General features: G+C 34.0%; 1 protein-coding gene across 5 annotated transcripts in view; it reads right to left on the reverse strand.

The window, feature by feature from the left end:
* PCDH15 (protocadherin related 15) overlaps positions 1–27,174 on the reverse strand; it is a 1,592,394-nt gene that overhangs the window by 31,207 nt on the left and 1,534,013 nt on the right. For all 5 annotated transcript variants that reach the window (XM_070487986.1, XM_070487962.1, XM_070487971.1 and 2 more), the window contains 3 exons: positions 22,315–22,530; positions 19,314–19,402; positions 112–288 (listed from right to left, as the gene is read on the reverse strand). In XM_070487986.1, coding sequence (XP_070344087.1) covers positions 112–288; positions 19,314–19,402; positions 22,315–22,530 — 482 coding nt within the window. The remainder of the gene's footprint in view (positions 1–111; positions 289–19,313; positions 19,403–22,314; positions 22,531–27,174) is intronic.

Below are 27,174 nucleotides of genomic sequence, written 5' to 3' on the forward strand. Positions count from 1 at the left end.
AATTTGGTGGATTTTAACTTTAAGTATTTATATTCATAGCCCTAAATCAGAATTATCTATGGGTGGTATGGTAACCAGACAGCTGTTACAGACAAAAAAAAAAATACTTACTTAAAAAGCTCATTTCTGTCAATGGCTCTGTTGGTTTGGGGGTCGATTGCATAGACAGTCAAGTCACATTTGGTGTAATCTTCTAGAGAAAAGGCATCTCCATGCCGGCGAGCACCGATGGACTCCACCACAACCTTGGCACCAGGAATTTGCTCCTGAACATAGCGATCCAAAATCCTATAAATCAAATAAAGAACAAACGTGACATTCTGATGGGCTTGCTGGGGGAAAAAAAAATCACCCTCAACTTGAAATGACATTTAGTAAATGAAAAATGATGACAGCCTGGTTTTTGCTAATGTTTACTGCATATGAACCCCTGAAAAAAGTCTATTTCTTTTAGCACTTAACTCCCAATGATGCTGGAAGCTGAATAAGGTAGAAAGAGGTCATCAACCATGTCCTATTGAAGTCTAGACTTTTTGAATTTATGATACTGTTTGAGCTTTTACATGCCTCATGGGAAATGCCAAATGTGTTGTACAAATAAAGCTGTCTATGCTTTATAGGAGCCGTGGGGTCTTCGAACTCTTGAGTTCATATGGTTGATGTTATAAATTACACTCTACTAGATTTTGTGATACATGGTGCATTGATATATGCTAAGGTGCAGGTCTAGGATACTCGTCTTTCAAAGGGTATAGAGACTCTTAGAGCGTTATAGCAATGGGAGAATGTGGAGATATTTTGCTATGGCAGGTTTACCAGGTAAGATAAAAATGTTTCACACAAATCTCAGAAGCTATTTAGGTGAATAGGAGCAACGAAAACATATTATTTGGGATAGAATCAGTAATATTCAATAGAAAAGACAGAGATAATGTTAACCTATAGGTAACTTTCTGGAAAATACAGTATTTTTTTAAATTTCATAATGATTTTTATTGAGAATACAAATTATTGCCATATAAGTATTTATCTGTATTATCACAAACAGCAATTTCCTTAAATATCTTTTTCCTTATTAAAAACTCTATTATTAATCCTTGAAGATTAATATTAAAATGCATATTATTAAATACTTTTTGACATTTAAATGTAAGTGAACTAATTTTAATAATTATACATGGCAAATATTTTAAAATATATTTATAAAGTCAATGCTCCTTTTGGAGTCCATGCTGTGAGCCATTTTCAGGGAGAAAGGGGTAACATATTTTAAAGTCTTTTGATACATCAGGAAATAACTTTTACTTCAGATGCCAAAATTGATCTCTGCTGTGTTAAAAAATGTTACCTTAAGAGTCTGGCATGTGCCTCATTTGTCCTTGTTAAAATGATAAACAGAATTCTAAACTTTGGAGGACATGGCTGTACCACTGAACACAAGTCTATTGCGTGCACACCAGGGGACACGGCCAATGACAATGAAGTGTTTTGTTTGTTTGCTTTTAAATTTGCATAGACCAGCATAGTTGAAGGCTCTCTTATTGAAGTACTATTCATTCTTCTCTTCTTCTTTCACCACCCCACACCCACTGATTTCTCTGCCTTATGGTACCTTTTTTGATGAGATCCTTGCTGTAGAATAAAGAAAAGAAGATGGAAAAAACAGAAGGAGGAGTAAATCCACTCAGCAAAGACCAGTTGGTAGTTGAATGCGGCCTCCCTGGGAACCCAAGAGCATGGCTGTACTAGGAGACTTAGACTGTCTAATATCATTCAGCCTGTGTTATTCTTTTCCTGAGAGATTTATGCTCACTTACCAAAAATGAGAGGCCTCAGAGTCAAACGGCATTATACTCTTGACATTTTGTAGGAGGCACAAACAGTAATAACATAGCGGTGAAGAGCAAGGAGGCTTGGCTTCAGTTTTCAACTCCTTAACTTATCAACTGCATAAACTTAGACCAGTAATTTTGAGCTCTCAAAGTCTCAGTGTCCTTAACTGAAAAATGAGGAAGTCATCTACTGCATGGAATCGTTGTGTGCATTATGAGCTAAAGCTTTTGCTCAACTTCCCACGGTTTTTAGCACATAGTAACTGTCCCATAAAATATGACTAGGGTTATTATTAATTTGGCTTAAATGTTTGCATTAATAAGCTTCTTCTCTGCCTCCAATTCATGCACGACATTTAACGAATTTGTGGAATTAGTAAGAATTTGTTTCTCACTAGTGCTGTTAGTTCACAAACCAAAAACAAACAAGCAAATCCAAGTACATTGTTAAATATATTGCAGAAGGTGCCTATATGTCCCCAAACCGCAGTTTAACAAATTATAACTGCTGGAGTGCATTTACATATTGATTAAATACGTTCCAGGGAAATCCTTCATATACGCATAGATAAACTATATGTTCTCCTACAACAAAGAAACCTGTCTATTGAGCTTGTGTCTTTTTCTATATTTCTGTGCAATATTGCAGAATCATATGCGACTAAAAAATTGATATGGAATGAAATATAACTGTACTAATTCCTTTGTCATAGCAAAGAATCATAAATCAATGAAGTCTAAAAATGAATTATGTCATTTAAAAATGTAACAGTCTTCTCCCTGAATATTTCTTCTTAAATGTTGACAGATCTTTGGGGATAAAATATCTCTTATGATAAAGAGAAAGTATGTCCAAGTTTGAATTCCTTCTGTATCTTTTTCTGATAAAAAGGCAATTCTGATTAAATTTTATGTAAAACTAAATTTAATACTTTTAAAATTAGAAGATATTTTGTAAAAATCTATCTTTCCATTCATCATCTATATCTGTGTATCTAAGCCTTTGTACAATGTCTATCTCTATCTCCATTACATAATTGTGAATTTCATTGAGAATAGATTTTTAGCCCTTGATCTTCAAATTCATATAGGTACAAGGTTGCTTCCTAAAACTTTGTTGAGACTTCAGATTTTTTAAAATATAGCTAGCTGGTCACGGCCCTTGAATTGACTCATGTAAGTTAATACCAATGCTTAAATTGCCCTTACATTCAGTTTTTACTTTAAATTATTATTCATGCCAAGCCAATTCATACATACATTTTGGAATCAAATGTCACGAGAATTTACTGCAGATAAATTCACCAAGAACGAAACGTGCCTCTCCAGCCAAAAGCATTTGTGTGAGACCCGGACATTGTCAATTTATGTTACTATATTCTTTGGTTTAAAGCTTTTAATTAGTAAAAAAATTGTTCTGTAATTATATATTTATAATTTATGTTATATATGTTAGAGAAAACATCTACAATGATGTTTAATCTATAATATCTGTATCCTACAGATCATCAAGGGAGACGTCTGTAATGATGTTTATATAACATCAATATTGCTTAGGTCCAAGTGGTTGATTTTGAGTTTACCATAAAAAGTTTATAAAATTTTTCTTCTTTATACATTGTTGCTTGAATTTCTTATAATGGGCATAACAAAGAATATAGTCATATTTTTAAAAACTCTTTAACTCCTTATTTCCTCTTTCCCATCCTAAAAATAGAATCTTTATGTAAATTTCTATTTTCAGAGTTTGAAAGTGTAGAAAATTAAGTTGGACTCATAGTTGTCTAATAAAGTTACAGCAAAACTCAGGTGAGTGTCAAGTGGGAACATTTTCATTCACCCATTCATTTATTCACACAACAGATATTTACTGAATGTATACCATGGACCAGGGCTTGCTCTGGACACTCGGAAGACATCAGTAAACAGGATAAAGATCTCTGATATCATAGAACTTGCATTCTAATCGAGAAAGACAGGCAAGGTCATAAAATGATAAAATTGGTAAGAGATTTCAGGAAAAGTATCACTTAGAAGTTGATATTTGAGCAGACTTTGAGGAGATGATGAGTGACGTGGATATTCTCAGGAAGACTGTTCCAGAAAGAGGAAATTGCTAACTGGTTGTCCAAAAGCCCTGATGCAGAAGTGTGTGGCTGCAGCAGAACAGGTTGAGGCAGATCACACAGGGAATTTTAAGACTTGTAAGGGCATTGCCTTTTGTTCTGAGTAAAATAAGGACCCCTTGCTGGATTTTAAACATTGAAGTAATGTGATTTACTTTACATTTAAAAGAAGCACACTGGCCACTATCATAAGAACAAGCTGAAGCAGAATCAGGACAACTAATTAGTAAAGACTTTAAGGAGATGAGGGTTTTATTAAATGATCAATCTACTCAACAATTTGTAGAAAGAAAAGACACAACATAATCCTTGATTATCAGCCATATATGAATCGTATAATCAAGTTCTATCGTATGCATTGTCATTATGCCTGATTAAATATGTATCCATATGCAAGAGGCATACATTTTATAAAACAAAGAAATGAAATGTTTAACTGGAAACATACTTACATTAATTAAAGCTTGACCTAGATAAGTGCTGGCCTCTTGTGGTTCTTCATTTTGAAAGAGGTCAATTTTTATAGATCATTCTTTGTTTAAAGAAAACATAAAGGAGCGACTAAAGCTTAGAGATCAATTTCTGATGCTTCATTATCTTTCTTGAGGTGTGCATCTAGGCACAAATGGTTTTTCTAAGAGGGTAACATCTTTTCAGAGTTCAGGTTGCTTTTTGCTATTGCCTTTTGTATTGAGTTTGGAGCACAGGGTCCTTCTCTGCTTAGTCTCAATTACCTTGAACTATCTGAATTGTTTCTTTGTGAAGTCCAGTGTTTTGTACATGAGGAAAAGTTTTATTGGTAGCAGCGGTATCCAGGGTATTATACAATATGGTATTAAACCTGGCTAACATTTCAAGAAAAGTAGAGATTATGCATGACCACTAGGTACTATAAGTACTGTTTGATGATACTTTGATTTATAATGTGGGGAAAAAATGCACTCTCATGCAAAAATAAAAATAATAACAATAGAGAAGCATTTATTGACTACAATATTCTGTGAAAGACCCTGAAGGACCGAGAATTTTCCACTGTAGACCACACATGTCCTAGTCCCCACAGGCATTCCTCCCCTACTACCTCTTGCACACAACTTTGGTCCCTATCTGCTCCCCTGCACCCCTCTTGATGACCCAGACTATCCAAACAGGCTTTTAATCCATAAGAACAGTCCTTTTGTTCTCAAAACTAGCTGAACTTCAGCCAATCCTCTCCTGCTAATGCCCCGTGAAACATTCCCCTCTCCTTCCCAAGGTCTTTGGGAGACCTCCTCCTGTGTCTGACATTTTCAAATGAAAGCTTCCACTAATAGTACTCTCACTGATTTTCTTCTACAATGTTTAGTCACATTCCCTTCCTCTCACATTGGCTTTAGAGAAGAATTATTTTGAAGATGTATGTCATACAAAAATTTTAAAAAAGGAAATCTAGGGTTCTGTTTTGGATCATGATGGGGATTGGGCCTATATTTTATAACATCATAATTACCAAGTGGTAATTATGGACATAAACTGCATAATGTTTTGGGACCTCCAATGGACACAAAACAAGGAAATACATATAAACACAGATGTATTATAAAACAAAATAAGGAAATACATATTATACATATTAAAGCATATTGACTAATTACGTTCCTGGAAATATAAAATTTGGGTTCAGACAATACTCCTTTTACACTTGACAGTGTTGAATTTTACCTAAACCCCGAGATCCTGGAAAATAGTGGTGGTTCAGAAGTCCCTCTACCCTGTTGTATTCCAGGAAACTGCCGACTGCAAAGAACCGTCCTTCCCCTATGGCTTAGAGAAGACTCACAAAGACTCATGGATGTCCCTCTGTTTACCTGGGACAAAGCGAGACATAGATTCTGCAAATTCCCATTTTTTGCCTCATAAGTGATTAGCTAACTTTGACCCAGAACTTTGACCCACCCTTAGCCTGAGACAGCATACAAGCCCTTCTAAAATGCCCCTCCCAGAAGAGACTGACCTCTGGGCAAAACATCCTTTGATCCACTGTCTGGTCATCCCACTCCCCCACAGCTGGTTCTTCGCAGGCTTGTTTACTCCTCCATATAAAAGGAAGGACTTTTTCTGCCTAAACATTGAGCGCTGGCAGATGTCTTGGTCAGAGAGTGCTTCCTATTACAAGTTCCCCTCCTTCTAGTGCATTAATTGCCTTCCTCCCTATTAGAATAATCCTTTTAAATAAAGTTCTTTTTCTTCTTCCTTTTGTTTTTTTAAGATTGGCACCTGAGCTAGCAACTGTTGCCAATCTTTTTTTTTTTTTCTGCTTTTTCTCCCTAAGTCCCCCCAGTATACAGTTGTATATTTTAGTTGTGGGTGCTTCTAGTTGTGGCATGTGGGACACCACCTCAGCGTAGCCTGACAAGCGGTGCCATGTCGGCGCCCAGGATCCGAACCAGCGAAACCCTTGGCTGCTGAAGCAGAGCTCATGAACTTAACCACTCGGCCACGGGGCCCGCCCCAAGTTCCTTTTCTTCTAAATCTAGATTTGTTTTTATTTGACCCATGGTTCATCTAAGTAGCTAAAGGAAATTGCTTCTCATGCTCCTATGTAGTCTTATTAAATGAACCTGTATTACCAGCCAAAGCAGGTGATATGGAAATAATTTTTAGTAAACTGTACATGAAACAAAAACTTATTTGTGATTCCCTTTCCTTAATTTCCTATTTCCACTGGGAAACAGCCAGGAGGCCTCAAAATTTCCAGTTGCATTTGCTGCTTTTTGCTCAGTTAATATGTGTAAATTCTGGTCAACATTGCTTAATTATAATTAAAAACTGCTCAAATAAACTGTAAAATAGTAAATAATCTCTAAAAGTTATTTTCTACCACTAAAAATGACAAATAATAACAAGCAGGGCTTAACGAAGTTCCCCCATTCCCCATTTTGCTAATGAAATGTCACCCTGTGGACTGTCTACTCATTGGTGAATGGAAACTACATTACTCTTTTGATGAATTATTTCCATTGTGGATTAAATTACACACTTGGGACTGTGCTACTTATACCACAAGAATTGTATTTAATCCTCATTAGATCCAAGAAAAGAAGTCATTGATAAAAAAAAGGCATTGATATCTCCATTTCACAAGTGGACTTTCTTGCTCTTTGGCTGCAAAGCATTCATGTTCTCTCCCTGCAAACACCCTGATTTTGAGGAATTAGCCTCATCTCCAACAGTCACATCTGGTAGGACTTTAATCAATGGTCCTCTCCTCCCGTTATCCATGCCAAACCAGACTGAATGTGACTCAGACCAAACCAATTTCTGGAATTTGGTTATTGAATCAGACACAAGCGTTTAGAATGGTTGGAACTCATCCACTGGAGGTCCTACATCCTCATCAGACTGAATTTGCATATTCACCTCTTCCTGCAAATCAGGCTTCCCAGGCGTCTGCAGCAACCCTTGTTCTTGACTATTTCCCAGCCTGTTTTTCCATCCTCTTACTGATATTGTCAACTCCCAACAGCCTTCCAATAAAGTCCCCTTTGCTGAAGTTAGCCTCAGTTGATTTCTAGCACATTGGAACTAGTATTATGCATGTTTCATTTTAACGTCCAGGGGTACCAAAGTATGAGTCATTTTTCTAATTCTCTCTTGGTAGCAATATCCACCTCATCGTCCCAGTCTCGGACTCATTGGGCCTAGGAGACCTTCTGTAATCCTATTGATCACATATTTTGCATTCTTCTTAAAGTTGGAAGGTTGCTTATGATAAGTTTGATAATAATTTGTAGTATGAAAAAAATCCATTTAAATTTGTCCTGAATCTAAATTCTTGGGAGCAATAGATCAATCTGAAATACAAGTAGTATGATCAAATATATCACAGAAGGTTATTTGATTATGACAAACTTTCTCAAAACAAAGAACTGTCTTTGCTCTTCTAAGAAGTGAATGTAGAGCAAATGAATTAGTGTAATAATTATAATCATTAAACAAAAATTAAGTTCTCATTTAGGGTTTATTATTCTACTTTAAGTGATCTGTAACATATTCATAATATTTAATAATATGTTACTATGTCATCTTTAGACAAAGTTTCAAAAAGTCTAAACTTCTAGGGAAATATGTTATAATTAGCATATATTAACACATACATTTTATATGTATATAGTATATACTATTATGTTAATATATTAACATATTTCTAATGTTAATATATTTATATATGTAAATGTTTATATGTGTTATATATGTGTTTATATGTTACATATGTTACATGTTTATATATACATATGTTCATATACGAATATATGCATATGAACATGTTTTACTGTGCTACCACATGATAACTAATTAATTTAAGCTTAAACTAGTTTCTAATTTAAACTAGCAATAGTTTATCTAAATAGCTTTATTATAATAAATGTTGGAAGGCATATTTAACTGAAACTTTTTCTGTGCAGAGAACATTTTTTTATAAATCACAAACTAAGTGTACCAATAAAGAACTGGCTCAGTTAATTAATTTATTCTCAAACCAAGTTATTTTTGGTAGATGTCCCTAATTTTTAATTTACAACATCACTTTAACCAGTTACTATACGCCCATCTTCAAATAGTTTCAACCAGTAATTCTGTTATAAAAATTCAGTGTAGAGGTTTTATTGAGATAGTTTTGTAGCTGAGACAGCTGTTTGCTTATGGATGATTTAACTTCTCTTTTTCACACTAAAATTATTAAAGCAGCCATCTGCTCAGTTACCTATCTGAGTGAATGAGCCAAGCTGAAATTACCATTTGAGGAGACTTTCCGGCCTTGCGTGCTACAGCAGCTCACTGTCAAGAACAGACGGGTTGGATTTTTAGTTAGGTTTGCCCCCAAGAAGCATCATAAAGAGGGAGTGGTTAGGACTCCAGCCTGCTGCAGGCCCACAGATGTAGATTCAAATGGAACCTCCACCACTTGCTATCCATGTCTTTGTGGACGTTACTCAACTTCTCAAAGTTTTAGGGAACTCCTCTGTACAATGGGCAGAGTAATCAGACCTACCACAAAGGGTCTCTGTGAGAAGTTAAGTAGATAGCACAAAACCCAACAAAGAAAAAAGCACCACAAATGTTAGCTATTTGCAGTGATAGTTATAGAAACTCCTCAGGTTTCAAGATTGTAAGTCCTACTTAGCCTTTTGTTGAGGTAAAAGGTTCATATATAACTGGTAACGCAGGGAGTTCCAACTCAGGAACTTGTCAATATTTTTTCAAAAGCCTGATTAAAGAATCAATAGGCATTGCAGCTGGTGGGAGGGATATGCAATACAGGCTTTCCTGATCTCCTGAACTTATTTCCTTTGTTAATGCAGACCTGTGCAGACTCCACCCAGACCATACCTCAGTAACGCTCCAGGTGTCATGGACCATATTGTTCACGACATTAGGAGTTATCCTCTCTAGGGTGTCGCACAGGATAAAAACATGTTCATCCAATCTGGCAGTTGACTCAGAAATAATTCTGCCTTTTGAATTTTGTAACTGATGCTTTTCTTTTTTGTTTGTTCGTTTGTTTGCTTGTGTCACCTTGGCCCTGATGAAATGATGATGAAATGATAGAAACCAAGTTTGTGACCACTCTCCAGGGACTCTGCAGGGCTTTGTAGCATCTCAATTACTAGTCTCACTCTGACTCCTTCTGAAATTTCTTTCTATTCTCTTTGCTTTATTTTTCTGACTCATGTTAAATGTATTTTACCTTGCTTTATTGTATGAATCACTATATACTGCCTTAAATTCTCTTTGAATAAGGTGGAAGATCAAAAAAGAATTAAATTTAGCCTCTAATACAACTTAGATATAAATGAAAATATCTAAAAATACCATTTCTGTTGCTGCTGATACAAATGGAATTTTCTTATATAAACATGTGGTTGAATTTATTTCTCACGTTAAAAAAACAGCAGCCCAGACAGAGGTAAATTGTGTCTAAATTGGAGAAAGTTAAGAAAAGAACAATCAATGCGATCAAAAGAATACAAGAATTGGCTCTTGTTGATCAGATATCTGAATTGAGTGGCTACACAAGGAAATGATATATTTATCTTGTACCATGGGTTGGAGAGAATTATAAAAAATAATCAGCTTTTCTATTTGGCAAAACTTCTGGACTACAAGACATAAAATAATATGATAGAAGAAGTTTGAGAGAAATAAATACTCCTATGTATTTTGGAAATCTTTATAAAGCAACTGTGATTCAAAGGTTTTAATGGAACCATATATCATGACCTTATTTTTACCCTGCAACTGCTTTCTAGTTATTTTCTATTTGGTGCAAGCAAAAGCTCTGAAAAATAAAGTGAACTTAATGATGTGATATTTGGGAAAAGTAAATCAGAGATTATAACACTCTACCTTTTCTTTTGCTTTGTTCTTCAGTTTCTTCATCTATGTTTCTAAAGATTTTTTTGATGAAAAGTTAAGTGAAATAGGAAGCTAGAAAATGCCTTTTTTCACTGTTTTTATTAATGGATTTCACATTTGCAACATGAATAATCACTTCCCTTTCAAATCACAAGATAGAATATATCTGTATATATTAACTTGTTCCTCCATTACATGCTAGTAAGTACTTACTCAAATTCTTTAAAAATATATAGCACAAATCATAAGTTGAAATAAGAATATTAGAACCAATATATGGGTACCTTCATTATAATTGCCTCTTATGAAATAAGTTGATTTTTCTTTTCCACAATCGATCTCAATTTATTCTTCAAGTTGCTATTTTCTTGAACAGAATGCTTGCTCCAACAGTACTTTATTCTTTAATGCTTACACTGTTCTCACAGCGCAAACACAGGCAATGTGAGAATGTCTCTACCTGCTCAAACACTCAAAAAATAGTATTTTTCATTGGTCTTTGATCAAAGTATATTTTCAAGTAAGGAAGATCCTACTTATCTCATCTTGAAAGCAACGGCAATAGATCAAATATTTCAAACATTATTTTTAAGTAAAAGCAAAATTAAAGCATCCTCAATGGAATTATAGGAAGTAGTTTGTTTGGTTTTGGCTTTGTTTTCATTGTTTCCAAAAGTCTGAGTACCAAAAAAAGCAAAAAAGAGAAAAAAACTTGATTCTGACAAGACATACCATCTAAACGTAACAGCTAAGCTCCATTCTTTTTTTTTTTTAATATGTTGCTGAGAAAAATAGATGAGGGGCACAATTATGTATTTACATTTTTCTGTATCATATGACTAAATGGAAAATATTAACTGAGGAAGTTGATTTATTATCCTTCAACACTTTTTTATTTCTCCCCATAGAAACTGGTATATTTTGACTGTAAGCGTTCAGATATTTGTTAATTAATGAATGATGAGTATTATGACCATTAAAATAGGAAACAAACCTATTGAAGGCAAGTACACCAGCATAGATGACTCTTTGCTGAATCAACATACAATGGAATCTTAAGAAAAAGTAAAATATAGCTGAAAGGTCATTTGATTTTGGTTAGTTCTGTATATAGGAACATACATGTAAATTTGGGAAATCCAAGTGATGGAAAATAAGAAAAGAAAAAATTAATATATGTGAAAGATATTATCAGAGACAAAATACTAATTATTGTGAATTTGAGCCATTTTGACAGAAGTTTAATCCTTAGTGTAAACAATTTATTCTTACTGTGCTAGGATAGCATACCTTCAAATAACAAGTAAAAATTCGTTAAAAATGAGACTCTGTGAGCCTCTAAAATAGAACAACAGAAAGTGAGAGTCATGGAACATCCTTCTTTGTAACTACTCTTCCATGTTGACACGTTGGGAATAATTTAAAATTCTGCCATATGACACTAAAAACTAATTGGATTTTAAATTTCGACTGTTTTCCACATTTCAAGGAATTAAGCATTAAAGATACTACTGCAATGTGCATGAGTATCGATATCAAAAACTATTTTGTAAAAGTCTAATTGCATTCTGCACTATCTTCAGTTGTGTAAAGAACTATGACTACTGATAACAGAAGTTGAAAATAAGTATTTCTTCTTGCAAAGAGAGGAGGTAACTTCTCCTTCTCTACCAAAATAAAGCCCAAAACTATTTCAGAAAAATAGCAGGTGAATTACCTTTGTATTGAAACAATGAATCACCATGACTTTGAATAAAACCAAATCACATTTATCTTTTGTTTAAAGAATCATGAATTATACTTTGACTATTAAAAAGCAGGATTTCATTTTATATTGACATTGGGTTTTATTTTTATGACAAGTGTAGCTGCTCCTGATGCAGGAAGGGTTAATAATCACTGGAAAAGGCTTGCCAACAAACTGTGACCTGGAGGTAAGAAGGCAGGTTAGCCAATGACGGGTAAGACCTCCAGGGGGAGGCAACCTAAGCCAGGCATCGGTCACCTGGGGGCACAGATGGAGACACGATATCGATATTGGGAGCAGGAGGAGCCGTTGCCTAGGAGGCCTTGCCTGCTCCGAGATAAAAATATACGAGCACAGCAATAACATGATAATATCAAAACAGAGGCCAAGGGAGGGCTCCTTGAGAAATCACTAAGAATTCTTGGCATTCGCTAATTACTTCATCCAGAACACTTGTGTATGTTTAACAGGTGTAAGCTATGTATATATTGAAACGCTGGTTGTAATAAACTCAGAGTGGCCATCAGCCCTCTCCGCATCTATCCTGATGTGTACATTGGATTGCAACACTGACAACAAGTGTCAAAATATTTTACAGATATTATGTGCCTATTACACAAAACATTATTTTCAAAAGTTGTATTATGGAAATGTCTGTGTTTCATTATCAGATAAAATTTAGATCATTTATGATCACTCGCTGTTGATAACCTTTTCAGCTTCAACTTCATCTTTGTGATAAGTACACTTAAAGGAATTGGTATGTGATTGGCAATACTTACAGCAATTTAATTTAGAATACAGCAGACAAAAAAGACTATACAACTAAAGAAACTCTCAGATACCATAATATATTTCATATGTTCCAGCTTGGCTTATGTATATATGTATATGTGCGTATATATATATATATATATATATATATATACATATATATATTTTAACAGATATTCACTAGTTTCATAGGATAGGACCATACCTGATGTATATCATATACACAGTTTATGTGGACATAAATGAGAAAAAAGAAAAGAACTTAAGCGTAGGACTAATAAAGTGTCTGTGGGGAGGAGATAATGGAGTTTTAACCCATTACCAAGTTGAGAAATTAGTAGGATGATGGTGAGAGAAGAACCCGACATCCAGGGCATTTATCGATGTGAATCAAATATTACTAAATAAAATCAATCCTCCCCAAGAACAGAATACTATTACTTTCACATGTATAATTTTATCAATTTACTCAGTTGCCAAGTAAGGCAAACACTATTTTTGTTTTGTCCATCTGCTCAGACACAAAATCTAGGAGTCATTATTATGTCTTCCCTTTTCTCATACAGCCAATCCACAACAAATTCTGCAGGGCATACCTTCAAAATATATCCTTAATCTAATCACCTCTCCCTATGTCCACCACAAACACCAGTCCAAGCCACAGTGATGTCATTCCTGGACTATTGCTATAGAATCATAACTGGTCACCTGCTCTCCAGTAAACAACCTTTTAAAACAGAAGCCAGAAGGTTATTTCTTTGTGTGAAATTTCTAAGGCTACACTGTCTGAAAGAAATATAATGCGTCACATATGCAAGTTCAAATTTTCTAGTACCCACATTAAAAAATTAAAAGTAAAAATGGTGAGATTAATTTTAATATATTTATCTCAATATATCCAAAAATGGTCATTTCAATACATAATCCATATAAAACTATTAATGAAATACTTTCCTTTCTTTTTTTTGTATTAAGTATTTGAAATCTGGTGTATATTCTGTGCTTACAACACCTCTCACTTGGACCTGCCACATTTCAAGCACTCAATAACCTCATGTGGCTAGTGAGTACTATATTGGACAGTTCTAAAGACTTTGTATCTTACACAGAATAACATGTTAAATCCTTCAAGTACGAGGTCCTATATAACTCATTTCCCTTATTGATATGACAAATATGCTCCTACATCTGAGTTTTCATATCTGCAGTTTCCTCTTTCTTGGATAACTTCCTCAAGCCCTTCTCCCACTCCTGCAACATCATCATAGCCACATGACTTTCTCCATCATTTCTTTCAAGTTTCTATTTAGATTTCAGATCATTAGACAGGCCTTTCTCAATCATTCTATATGAAATAGTGCCTCTCTTCCATGATCTCATATTATGTCTCCTATTTGTCTTTATTGCAATTATTGCTACCTAACATCATATTATACGTTAACTTATTACTATCATTTTATTTGCTGTTTCCCTCAATAGAATATAAGCTCCATGGGAAGAGGGGGTTTGCTTTGTTCACTGCTAAATCTCCAGCGCTTACCACCAGGAAGGACTTTTTATTTAATGAATAAATCTCCACCTTCAGGACATGGATATTAGGACTCACAGAGTTTAATTAACTGGCCCAAGACCTCTTAGCTAGTCATTGATGGGCTGGGGCTAGAGCCTAGGTCTTCTCAATTCAAAAGGAACAACAGCCTTCCTGGGGATAAAAAGTTAATATATTGCTTAGAAACTTCATGTGAGATTTTTCCCAAAGTGGTTTCTTATGGGAATTTGAATAGAATAAATAAGCATTGTAACTTTTTTCAATTTAGAAAATCTAATGTTCTAAATTAAGAGTGACGAGTTAAAGTCCACAGGCTAAATCCAGCCTACTACCTCTTTTTGGAAATAAAATTTTATTTATAAGAGTATGTTATTATTAAAATTACTAATTTAAAATTATTATTTTTAAATTTTAAATTATTAATAACATTTAAATATTATAATAAAAATAATTTAGTAAAACATTTAAATATTATTAAAAATTATAAAATAATATTTTAAAATTTATTATAAAATATTAATATCTGCTCCTTTACAGAAAGTTCCCTGACCCCTCCAACTCTAAAAGAAAAAAGAGAAGGTAAAAATGATCAAAGATAATGTGTTTATTGATTTGCCTTTCAACTTAATCTTTCTTCTCAATATAAAGTCTTTATTACACTGATTTAAGAAAATATAAATGTTGGCATTTATTGTTTACTGTTTCATAGAGTCTATTACCAAGACAAGTCATAATTCTCATCTAGAAATACATATCTTCGTTAGATTTCTAAGTATGTTTTGCAATCATTCCAGGAGGTATAAGTTAACTTCACAGACATATTTCAAATATTATATAAATATTTCATGGAGATGGGCTCTTCCACACCAAAGCAATAACTGCTTCAATAAAGTTCTACTATCACTGAATTTTCATATTGTATTTCGAAAGTAAGAGAAATGTTTGAGCAACTCTGAGACTGAAATTATCATTTCCGATTCATATTGTAACACAGAATTTCTAAATTCTTTAATTTATACTTTTCAAAAATACCATTTCTTCAGATTCTTAAGGATTTGAATTTTAGAATCTCAAATTTCTTTTATTCATTTGGGCTTCATGGTGAAGTGGAAGGAGAAAGGAAGAAGATGTTATTTGCAAACGTTTCTTAGCTGCCTCTTTAGACACTATTGCCAATCATTTGTTGGTTACAGTAAAGTGTCCCTATCCTTATGTTCACAGCTGTTTCTCCTCCTCCTTAATCTCAAGAATTTATAAGAGAAGCACAAGACTCACAAAGAGATAAACGCTAAAGTCAACCTAAAATACTTTGGAACATAGATATGCAAGGCCACCTGTAAGTGGCAGAAATTCTCATTGGAATTTGCTGAATATATTAATATAATTTAAAAAGAATGTGCTTCATTACAAAGGTTGCATTGGTTAAATTCATAAGAATAAAATAACAAAAGTAATTTAAAAAATTCAGTAGAGTCATTTTAGCCAATTCCAGGGGAGTGGGGAGTAATCATTACCATCACTTTGGCAGCTGACATGTACTATGAGCATTCTATTTTTCAGACACTGGCTCTTAGCCATCAAAGGATACTAACTCTCTTTCTAAAACCCTCAAACCCTCCCCACTGTGAAATGGATATATTAGGTCATTAAATTTTTCTTTCATCAACTCTCCCAGTTTGTACTGGTTTCGTGCTTACCAAGGAAACTTTGGATTATGATCTGGTCTCATATATGGGTCTGCCTAAAGGAAAAAATAAAAGTGATGATCATAAGGAATTCAAGTTTTCTACCTCAGAGGGTAAGGATGTCTCATGGGAAATATACAAAATGGCTTTGATGATGATGTGATTTGTCATTGGAGAATGTCTATAGGAAACGAATGGGCTGGTTAGTCTGGCCACTGGTACAATACATTCTTATTTTTAATTAACAAATTGGTACTTTGCTGTCTAGCTCGGTTATGTGTGTATTTTTATTATTCAACCCTGGACATTAAGAGTGAGTGCTTGGGGCTTCATGATGCTGAGTCAGGTCTAACAGTCCTTATCAATACCACTTCTGTCTACTAAAGTAGCTTTTAAAGAGGGGTCAGAAAGGCTACACGCTGTATGATTCCAACTGTATGACATTCAGGAAAAGGTAAAACTATGGAGACAGTAAAAATGGGTTAGTCTGGAAGGGAGAGATGAATAGGGGGAGCATAGATGAATTTTAGAGCAGCAAAACTACTCTACGTAATACCACAATGATGGATATATGTCATTATACATTAGTCTAAACCCACAGAGTGTAGAACACCAAAAGTGAACCTTCATGTAAATTATGAACTTTAGGTGATTATGATGTGAAAATGTAGATTCATCAACTGTAACGTGTGTCACTCTGGTGCAAGATGTTGATCGTGAGGGAACCTATGTATGTGGGGGAGAAGAGGATATATGGGAATTGCCTGTATCTTCTGCTCAGTTTTGCTGTGAACATAAAAATGCTCTAAAAAATAAAGTTCAGGGGCCTGCCCAGTGGCACAGCGGTTAAGTTTGTATGTTTAGCTTCCACAGCCCGGGGTTTGCCGGTTCAGATCCCGGATGCACTCATGGCATTGCTTGGCAAGCCATGCTGTGGTAGGCGTCCCAGGTATAAAGTGGAGCAAGATGAGCATGGATGTTAGCTCAGGGCCAGTCTTCCTTAGCAAAAAGAGGATTGGCAGCAGATGTTAGCTCAGGGCTGATTTTCCTCAAAAAAAAAAATAATAATAATAATAAAACACAAAGAATAAATAAGTCCATTTTTTAATAAAGGGATCAGAAATTTTTGTGCTTAATAATCTTTAAATTAACACAGATTTTTAAAAATCTTCAAAAAGGAATCAGGCATGTGCCTGCTATGCTTACTGCACTAGTAATTTATATTTAATTGTATCACAAACAACACAAGATTGACATCCTTATTTCAATTCTCAAGACAAGGAAGTGTGGCCTTCAATGGTAAATATCTTGCCCAGAGGTCATACAGCTATAACAGGATTCAGACTTGTCTGTCTGAATCCATAATCTGAGCTCCATTACTAAACCATGCTCTTTGAATAGAATGAGCAAAAACTCTGGCATCTCTCTGCCGTACCCTTCTGACTTCGGGTCACTAACTTCATTTATATAGAATATCTTATTATTCATTGAATGTTCATCATTTCCATCGTCTGAGATGGCTTGTATTATTTAGTTCTCACAACAATCCTATGACATAAGTTTTAATAGCTCTCCTCAACAAATGGTGAAACTGTCTGGGAAACTTTAAATTATTTGCCCAAGCTGGTGTTTCAAGACCAACGTTATATGAAATCAAAGCTCCTTTCACAGTGTTGCATTTCTTTCAAGACTTGAAAGTTGCCTGATTTTTCTCATTCATATCTTCATATCCACTTAAGAGGAACAAATCATATAAATTACTGTGAAATTACTTTTAAGTTGCCATTTTTTTTTCAGTTTTCATACATTTTGTCTCATTATAAAAAAAGGCATCATGATTTTGTGTGTATAAAATTTTCATTCAATAAAATGCATAGAGTGCCTACTATATAACTGGAATTATAGCAGTAAAAAACAGATTTCCTAGCCTCATGGAGCTTATATTCTAGTTGGAAATTGACATGACATGTAATAAAAATATTAGACAATGCTTTGAAGAAAAATAGAGCAGAATAAAGGCTTAGAGGTTGAAGAGAGCATCACCTGTTTTGGATACTGTAATCAGAAAAAGCCTGCCTCAACAGACAACATTAAAGCAGCTAAGAGACAGGCATAATTCTAACGTTTTTCAGGTATAATCAGCTATTATTTTGATTAAGGTTAAGTGTATAGAAACTGTCTTTATAGAAGTAAACAAGACACTCTATGATTGATATTCTCTGCATAAATGTTGATAATCACTTCCCATAGGGCATTTTATGTGACACCCAAAGGTTAAATTTGTGAAATATCAAGAAATAATTGTGACAAAGTAATATGCTTTTATTACAGGAGAATCACTCATGCCTTAATCAGTGTCTATTGTATTTTACTTGACACATAATTACTAAAAGGTTAGCTATCTGATTACCTGAAGCTTCTTCTGGAAACTTAGAAGTAGAAGATATTTTGCTAGAGGCAAATTGACAGCAATAATTGACGTCTGTCAACCTGAACTCAATAGAAAGCGCAGAATAACAAATACATACCAATATAAAAATTATGTAATGATGGCAAGCTGGGTTAGAGTAGTTAAGAGTGAAATAGTAAAGACATTTTGATAATCCCTGATAGCTTTCAGAATATTAGAGAACTACAGTTTAAAAAGTAATCACCACTTTGTCTGAGTCAACAATAACACATTCAGCCATGTTCAGTGCTCACTGCTCAAAAGGCAACGTGGCATGGAACATATTCTAGAAAAATTAAAATACATACTGTTTAAAATTAGTTATCTCTGTTTTTAAAAATAATAAGCTTTAGACATCGAGACACATCACTTTGAGAAACAGCATTCCCTGAACAAGCTAGATTGCTGAGATAATGAACTTTTTGAATGATTTGGGGCCACAAAATCAAGATAGATGCTCAAATAATGAAAATTATGGTTTATTTCTTATATGCTGCATTTTGAGGTTATGTTGATGCAACAAAAAAAGCACTCCGTGTGATAAGATCTCATATCTAATCTTCATCCCTGTTTGAAGGTACTCTCAGAATCCGCTTATTTCAAACGAAGCTAGGAAAAGACTAAGCTAAATTATTTTTAAGACAGTGTATTAAAATATATATTTAATATGAATATTGCAATGATTAAAGTGACCTAATCCAATAAAAATTATAGCCATATGAAAGTAAATATATAAGTAAACAAAAATCCATTACTCTGTAAGTTCTTCAATCTTTTTTTCCACTAGAGTAGGGGGCACGTTAGAAACAATGACTTGCATATCCAGCTGATTGACCACAGAGACCTGAAAGAAGAGAAACAGAATTCATTTGGCTTTTACTAATTAACATTTCTATAATCAAAAAATAACGTTTTTATTTCTTCCCTGGTATGTATAGACACAGTGGTTTCCTAACTTTAAATTTAGGAATAAATGATATTTTTAGTGACACAATCTCCACTAGATGTTGGGGCACGTTGGGAATGGAAAACTATTTGTTATTTATTTAGAAGTTACAAAACTTAAGTGACTTTGTTGTTGGTTTTGTGTTTGTTTTCCTGGTTATTTACTAAGGTATGAAAGAAGGTATTTTTGTTTGTTTTTTAATTGGGTTAAGAACACTCAGGAAAAACTGGCTTTTAGATTTTCTAAATCTCCAGGGATCATCTATTCATTATGACAAAGAATCTGGGATATTACTAGTTAGAATACTTCATTCCATGGGATCATCACATATAGCCTTCATGTCTGCTTTAGCCAACTTTATGTTTGTGTAGATAAAGAGAAATACACATGTAAACTTACATGTGGGGCTAAGATGAGCTAATTTAACAGCTGCTGAAGAGTCCGTCCTATTAAGTTAACATTTACAGAGTTCCTTCCATGTTCTTATTTAGAAAAATGGAAGAAAAATAATAGCATTTATTATCTGCTTACAACATACCATTTACCTTTTTTCTCAATACTCTATAGGCTTTAACTCATTTAATTCTAACAACTGCCATATCAGGTAGTTATGACTATCATTCCAATTTTTAAATAAGAAAACTAATAAAACAAAGAGACACCAAATAACTTGGTTCCAATTTAAGTGCAGGCTGTCCAACTCCAGAACATGTGCTCTTTCCTATTACCCAAAATTGATATAAAAAATGTGAAGTCAAGTCATATATTGTTCTGCACACACATCACACAGTATTAAAATTGTGAAAATGCATATGCACCAGGACCATGAATCGAATACTCTGGATTAGCTATATTAGCATCATACAACTGAATATAATTTATATTAGGAAATAATTTCGTGATGACATGTAGATATAGGTTCCTTGTTTTCTACATATAGTTGCCCACAGCTGCCTGAAACTCCAATGTCTTCAGGGCAGGCAAGTAACCTAAACGAACGACTGTGGAGAAGGACAACAGAAAAGAATACAAACAAAAGCCACTGCTTGAGAAGGCAGAAGTATAAGCAGTAGTCTTAGGTTTCATCTAAATTAAAAATCTTATCTTCACTCACTCATACTAAAAACTTTTCAATGATCTCCCATTACTTTTAGGAAGAAGTTCCAATATTTTTAATATGGCCCATGGCTTTTATATGAACTGCCTAGTTCCATCTCCAGTCCTGGCTCTCATTCACTTTTCCTCTCCCACTCTTTCACGCTGATTAAATACAGATCAGTTATCCAGACCTGTATCATTTCTTTTTCTTCTTGGTCCTGGCACATGTGTTTCCTTCTGCACAGTCTTATTTCTCTTCATATCTCCCTTCTCTTGGCTGAAAAGATTTCAGATCTTATCATAAATATCATTTTGTTAGGAAAATTTCCTTGTGTATATGTTATGATTTATAAATATATCACACTATGATTACTTTGAATTGAATCTTTCTAAATATATTTTGGATAATTTTAAAAGTATACTTTTTAATTCCCATACAATGGTTTATGGAGTCCAAATAAGAAATCCATAACCTTCACATTGCCTAAGTACATAGTACATATATAATATGTATACTTATATTTTCTTTGTGTTATTATAACACTTTAATTATAATTAATGTAGTGACCTTATTGTTTAACCTTAAAGTACCACAATGTGCATATCTTAAATAACAGGAAGAAAAATGACATTATTTTATATAAGGTTTACAGATTTTAATTTGATCAAAATTCTATGTCAACCTTAATATTTTCTATGTCAAAAGCTTCTTGGCTTAGATTGGCCTTTTTAAATTCCATTGCAGCTTTACTCTTATAAATGAGGATGTTCAGGTCTTCATGCCCCCCGCAATCATGGAGATTTGTCTTCACCATTATTTAAGAAGAAAAATATTTGATCATTGATGTTTGCGTATATATAAAGGCTAAACTTGTCCAGAGAACTAAGTGAAGAGAACTGTGAAAAATGAAGACTTAATAAGACGTAAACAGCAAAAGAAAAATTATACTTGATTCTGTCTTTATGTGACAAATATTTCCAATAATAATTATACTTAAATTTTTCACCGGATGCATCAGCGAAAAGTCCAAATAATCCTCACTTCCAAGTTGGTAGAGCTTCCATGGGATAGATGCATTGGTGTTGAATATTTTGAATAGACATTAATATCAAATTATCCCTAGGAACAATCTACCACTGAGCTTGTGTACAGCCTATGAAAAGGTCAGGATAGAAAAGTGATATTATTGGGTGAAGTCAAATATAACTTAGTCAGGGATCACCAATGTCATCAATAGGGATTTTGGTCAAACAAGGGAGTCACGTCTATTGGAACATTAATTTGCTCCACAACACTTTCTTTTGTTTTGTTAATTACAAAAGTCCTTAAAGTAACTTAAACAAAAATTTCTTCCATTTTAATTTCTCCAGCACAACTCTGTGAAGCCTTTTAAAATCTTAAGAGGCTCCAGTCAATTCTCTATTAAAAATGAGATCTGCAAACCAAATAGAAATCCAGTGCTTATGGCGCTCTATCATAATCATGTATAAAAACATATTATCATGTGTTTTTCAAACATCAAAAAAACCCCCATAAAGCTATATTTTTAATATCCTAAATCATAGCTATTAACAACCTAGATAAAAATTAATCACATATATGTTTTAGAAAACCTATTTCAAATAAATTGAAAAGTTCTCTGAGCTGAAAACACTGACACTGGGTGATAGTGCATAGGTCTACCCCCTTCTCTGAAGTCTTAGCTACTCACAAGTACATCTGCTTTGCCGCTTAGTCCCTTCCCATAGTCGTCAGTTGCAATGACTTGAAACTTGAAGTAGGACCTCCTCATATTATGGAAGAGCATAGCAGTTTTGATAAGCCCTGTATATGTTTCCACCACAAATCCTTCTTTTCCCTCTTTAATTGGTGGTATTATGAGTCTGTATGCCATGGCACTATAATTGCCGGTATCTTTATCAGTAGCCTAGGAGAGAAAAAAACACAGAGTATAAATAAGCAGGAAGAAAATAACCTTTTATTTCTGTTTGTAAGACTGATGTTTCTTGTGTAATAATAACACAATAAAACCCTCCTAAAAGTCTATTTTTTGGGATATCATTATGTAGATTTATAGACTTTGTGTCCGCAGGTTGAATGGTTGTTATTAGAATGATAATGACTACTGAACTGTGAATAGAAAGGACATAGACACTACCGCTAATAGTGAAGTCCAGTCAATGAATCAAGTGTTTTGATGGGCATGTCTGATGGGTTCCGCTCTGGGATGTGATCCAAATTGGTTTAAGGAGGCGGCGGTTCTTTACCTAACCATTCTCTTGTATAATAAGCATAATATGTGCTTGTGTTTTTGATCTAATCTATTTCCTAAAGGGAAAAAAATAAAATAATGAACTAAAATATTTCAGATGGCAATAAGATAAAGTTCAAAGCTTTTAACCAATAAATCTAAAGATGCACAAAAATATTCTAATTAGCTAATGCCATATAATAATTATAAAGGGTTAGAATACTAATCCAGCTTCAATTTTCATAATTCTATCTCTAGATTAATCACATTTGTTCCCGGTTGAAGGTTCTTAGGCTCTACATGTTAAGATTTCTTAACATTTACAATTTAAAAAGGTAAACAGTTGTTCAGAATGCATTTTTTGTTGTTGTTTTTTTTTTAATAAAGCTGTGAACATGATAGATTAGCCTGGTTTCATGGCTTCTTCTTCAGGGATATTTTTCAGAATGCCAATTTAAGAATTATTTCACAGTGACATATCTGGAAGAGGATTGGTGGATAGAAGAATTTTAGTGAATTTATACAAGGCTATAGATACACCTGATTCATAATACTAGATATGTAAGTTTTATATTATTATTATTTTCATTATCTTGCTATTCTTACTTTTACCAAAGATATTATTATTATCATGTATCAAGCGTTTAAGATTTGTCATTACAATGCTAAGAATTCTAGAAGAAATCTTATTTAATAAAAGTCAAACTCTGAGGAATGTATTAATCTAATTACGTAATTTATTGCTATCCAGTAGAACTTTCTGCAATGATAAAAATGCTCTAAATGTGCTTTGTCCAATACAGTAGCCACTAGCCACATATGACTATTGAACATTTGAACTGAAGCTAATGTGACTAAGAAACAGAAATTTCAGTTTTAGTTAAATTTAAATAGCCAAAGGCTAAATAGTAAGTGGTAAGGTAGGGATATAAATAATGACAAAGTAGTAAATAATAGCAAATGTGTAGTAAGTTTCAGCATGAGCTTGACTCTCCAGCTTCAAATTCTATGTAGTGCTTAACCATTTAAAACATTTCAGAATAAGTCTATGCACCTGTTAGACAAGCTAACTTAAAGTAAAAAACTAGATATTTCACTTCAGGATAAAATGTTTCTTAAACTTTCTAAGTTAAAATTCTCAGCTTTAGAATAAGACAAGCTCCAGCTAACAGCTCATCTCTTCAGATGGTCTGTATGGTTTACATAATGGCAGAGCTTAATTTTCATGTTAGAGGAAAAGTAATTCGATTTCAACATGAAGACACATTATCACTAAAAAGAGAAAAAGAACAAAGAAAAAAATAGTTATCAAAGTGTGTCCTTTTAAGCTTTGAACCAAGGAGTTTTAGTCACGCAGCAAAGTGTAGCATAAGAAACAAAAAGCATGTTCCCAACTAAAATTAAAATCAGAGTTTGAATCAAGGAATCAAAGACATTTCATTTACATACTATGAGCACATTTGGAATTAACACCAAATCAGTCAAAGATTTGGTTGAATATATCCTTTAACTTATGATTAACATGAACATTTTCCCTGAAATAAACTTTTTACCGTTAATGCAAACTTTCTTGAGGTATAACAGACATGCACAAAAAAATCATAAGTACATAGCTTTCTTGAGGTATAACAGACATGCACAAATCATAAGTACATAGCTCCATAAAATCTTGCAAAATAGACACACTTGTGACCAGCATGTGCATCAAGAAATAAAACACTGGTGGTGTAGCAGTTAAGCTCACACACTTGGCTTCAGCAGCCTGGGGTTACGGGTTCAGATCCCGGGTGTGGAGGTACACAACACCTATCAAGCCATGCTGTGGCAAGAGTCCCACATATAAAACAGAGGAAGATGGGTACAAATGTTAGCTCAGGCTGATCTTCCTCAGCAAGAAGAGGAGGATTGGTGGCAGATGTTAGCTCAGGGCTAAGCTTCCTCAAAAAAATAAAATAAAACATTACCAGCATCCCAGAATGTCCTTCACGCTCTTCCACTCATACCCAGCTCCCCAGGGAAACCACTAGCCTGATTCTGACACCACTGATAGGTTATGCCTATTTTTAAAGTTCACACTGATGGGATCATGATACGTGTTCTGTTTTCTGTCTGACTTCCTTTGCTCAATTTTGTGTCATGAGATTCCAAACCCTTATATTTTAAAATAAACTCTTTAACAAAATACAATCACATTTAGGAAAGAAAAGGCAGTTACAATAAAACCCTTGTGATTGCTTGGTACATTAAGCTTCTTTGCACAGTTCTTACTGATTAACTTCCAATTTCAATAAACAAGTAATTTCACTTTACAGTATTCCTAATTTGTTAAATTATGATAATCACAAAGTAGCCATATTTTAACAGTTTTAGATGCTTTTTAAACATCCCTTTTCTGAAACAAATAATCATTTAATGCAAAAGTTTGGGTATGGAATTAGTAATTATAACTCAGAAAAATCTATTTTCTTCTATGATTTTTCATAGCACCTTTGGAGCATCATGTCTACTGGTCCTTTTTTTTCAGAAATATAAAACTCTACTGTCACATATATGTTGTCAGTAACGACTCCACTTTAAATTTCTATTTCTTTTAATGGGCTTGATCCTCTTTGGAATCTCAAAGATCTCATTTCAGAAAACACTCATTGAGGATAGTTGACAGAATCATTAGCATCCTTTCAAATCTCCCCCCTCTCTCCTAAGTATACATAGTTGAATACTAGTAAGCTAAACAGTGAATGATACAAATTCCAATAGGTACTGTACTGATGAGCAATTTAAAGGATTTTCAAGTTCAATTTTGGGTCTATTCAATTTTCATCAAACATGATTTAAGACCAAAGCTTATTTATAAAGTGTGACTCTGACGAAAGCTGAGTATATTCATTCACAATTAACAACTGAATGTTCTTTTTATGAAATCAATTACAAGATATGATATATCTAACTACATGCCAAGTCACACCAAAAATACTGATGAAAACATTAAGAGCACAATTTTACATCTGGTTCAAGATGTGGAAAGCAACCAGGAGTTTCAGCAAAGAGTTGCATCTCTTTGCTTCCTACTTTTTTAATTTGTTTAGGTCACGTTGGTTTATAACATTATATAAATTTCAGGCATACATAATTATATTTTGACTTCTGTATAGACTACATCATGTTCACCACCAAAAGTCTAGTTTATCACTAATTATTAGGGAAATGCAAATAAAAACTACAATGGTGATATTACCTCACACCTGTCAGAATGGCTATTATTAAAAGGACAAGAAATAACAAGTGTTGGAGAGGATGTGGAGAAAAGGGAACTCTCATACACTGCTAGTGAGAAGGCAAATGGGTGAAGCCACTATGGAAAACAGTATGGCAATTTCTCAAAAATTCAAAATAGAAATACTGTATGAAACAGCTATTCCTCTTCAGTGTATTTATCCAAAGAACATGAAGACACTAACTTGAAAAGATACATGCACCCCTATGTTCATTTCAGCAATATTCACAATAGCCAAGACTTGGAAGCAACCTCAGTGCCCACCAACAGAAGAAAAGATAAAGATGTGGTGTATATATATATACAATGGAATAGTACTCAGCCATAATGAAGACAAAATCGTGCCATTTGTGACAACATGGATGGACCTTGAGAGTATTATGCTAAGAGAAATAAGTCAGATGGAGAAAGACAATTATTCCTTCCTACTTTTAACAATTTTTTCTTTCTTGAGGAAGATTAGCCCTGAGCTAACATCTGCTGCCAACCCGCCTCTTTTTGCTGAGGAAGACCGGCCCTGAGGTAACATCCGTGTCCATCTTCCTCTACTTTACATGTGGGAAGTCTACCACAGCATGGTATCAATTTAACCATCAACCTACTCCTGGGTGACTGAAGAGTGATGAAAGAAATTAAATAATCAGGCAGACTATTGTTGCTATGAGTCCATGGTCTCTGAGTTCAACTGTGCCTTTGATTTATTTGGAAAATCTATGCTATATGTGTGAGTTTTCTACCTCACTCTAAAATTCACCCTTTTCTTCAAATCACATACTTTTTTCCAGAGTCTCCTCCAGAGATGAGGAAGCTTTAATTTACATAAAAATTGATGCTATCAAGTGTGAAGTCTCTCAACTACTCATCCTATAACTTAAAAAGTACCTGTATCTGCACTTACTCTTACTGTCTTTCTTCATATCTCAGAGGAGCAACTGACTCTTCTCTCTCATTGAAGGTACTTATGCTTTGATCTGAATTCCTCCCATATCTTCTGCATTTAACACTTCATCGGCTCTATATATGTCTGTTCTTTTAAGCTTTACCTC

Source organism: Equus asinus, chromosome 2, assembly GCF_041296235.1.
Source record: "Equus asinus isolate D_3611 breed Donkey chromosome 2, EquAss-T2T_v2, whole genome shotgun sequence".
NCBI classification, from domain to species: domain Eukaryota; kingdom Metazoa; phylum Chordata; class Mammalia; order Perissodactyla; family Equidae; genus Equus; species Equus asinus.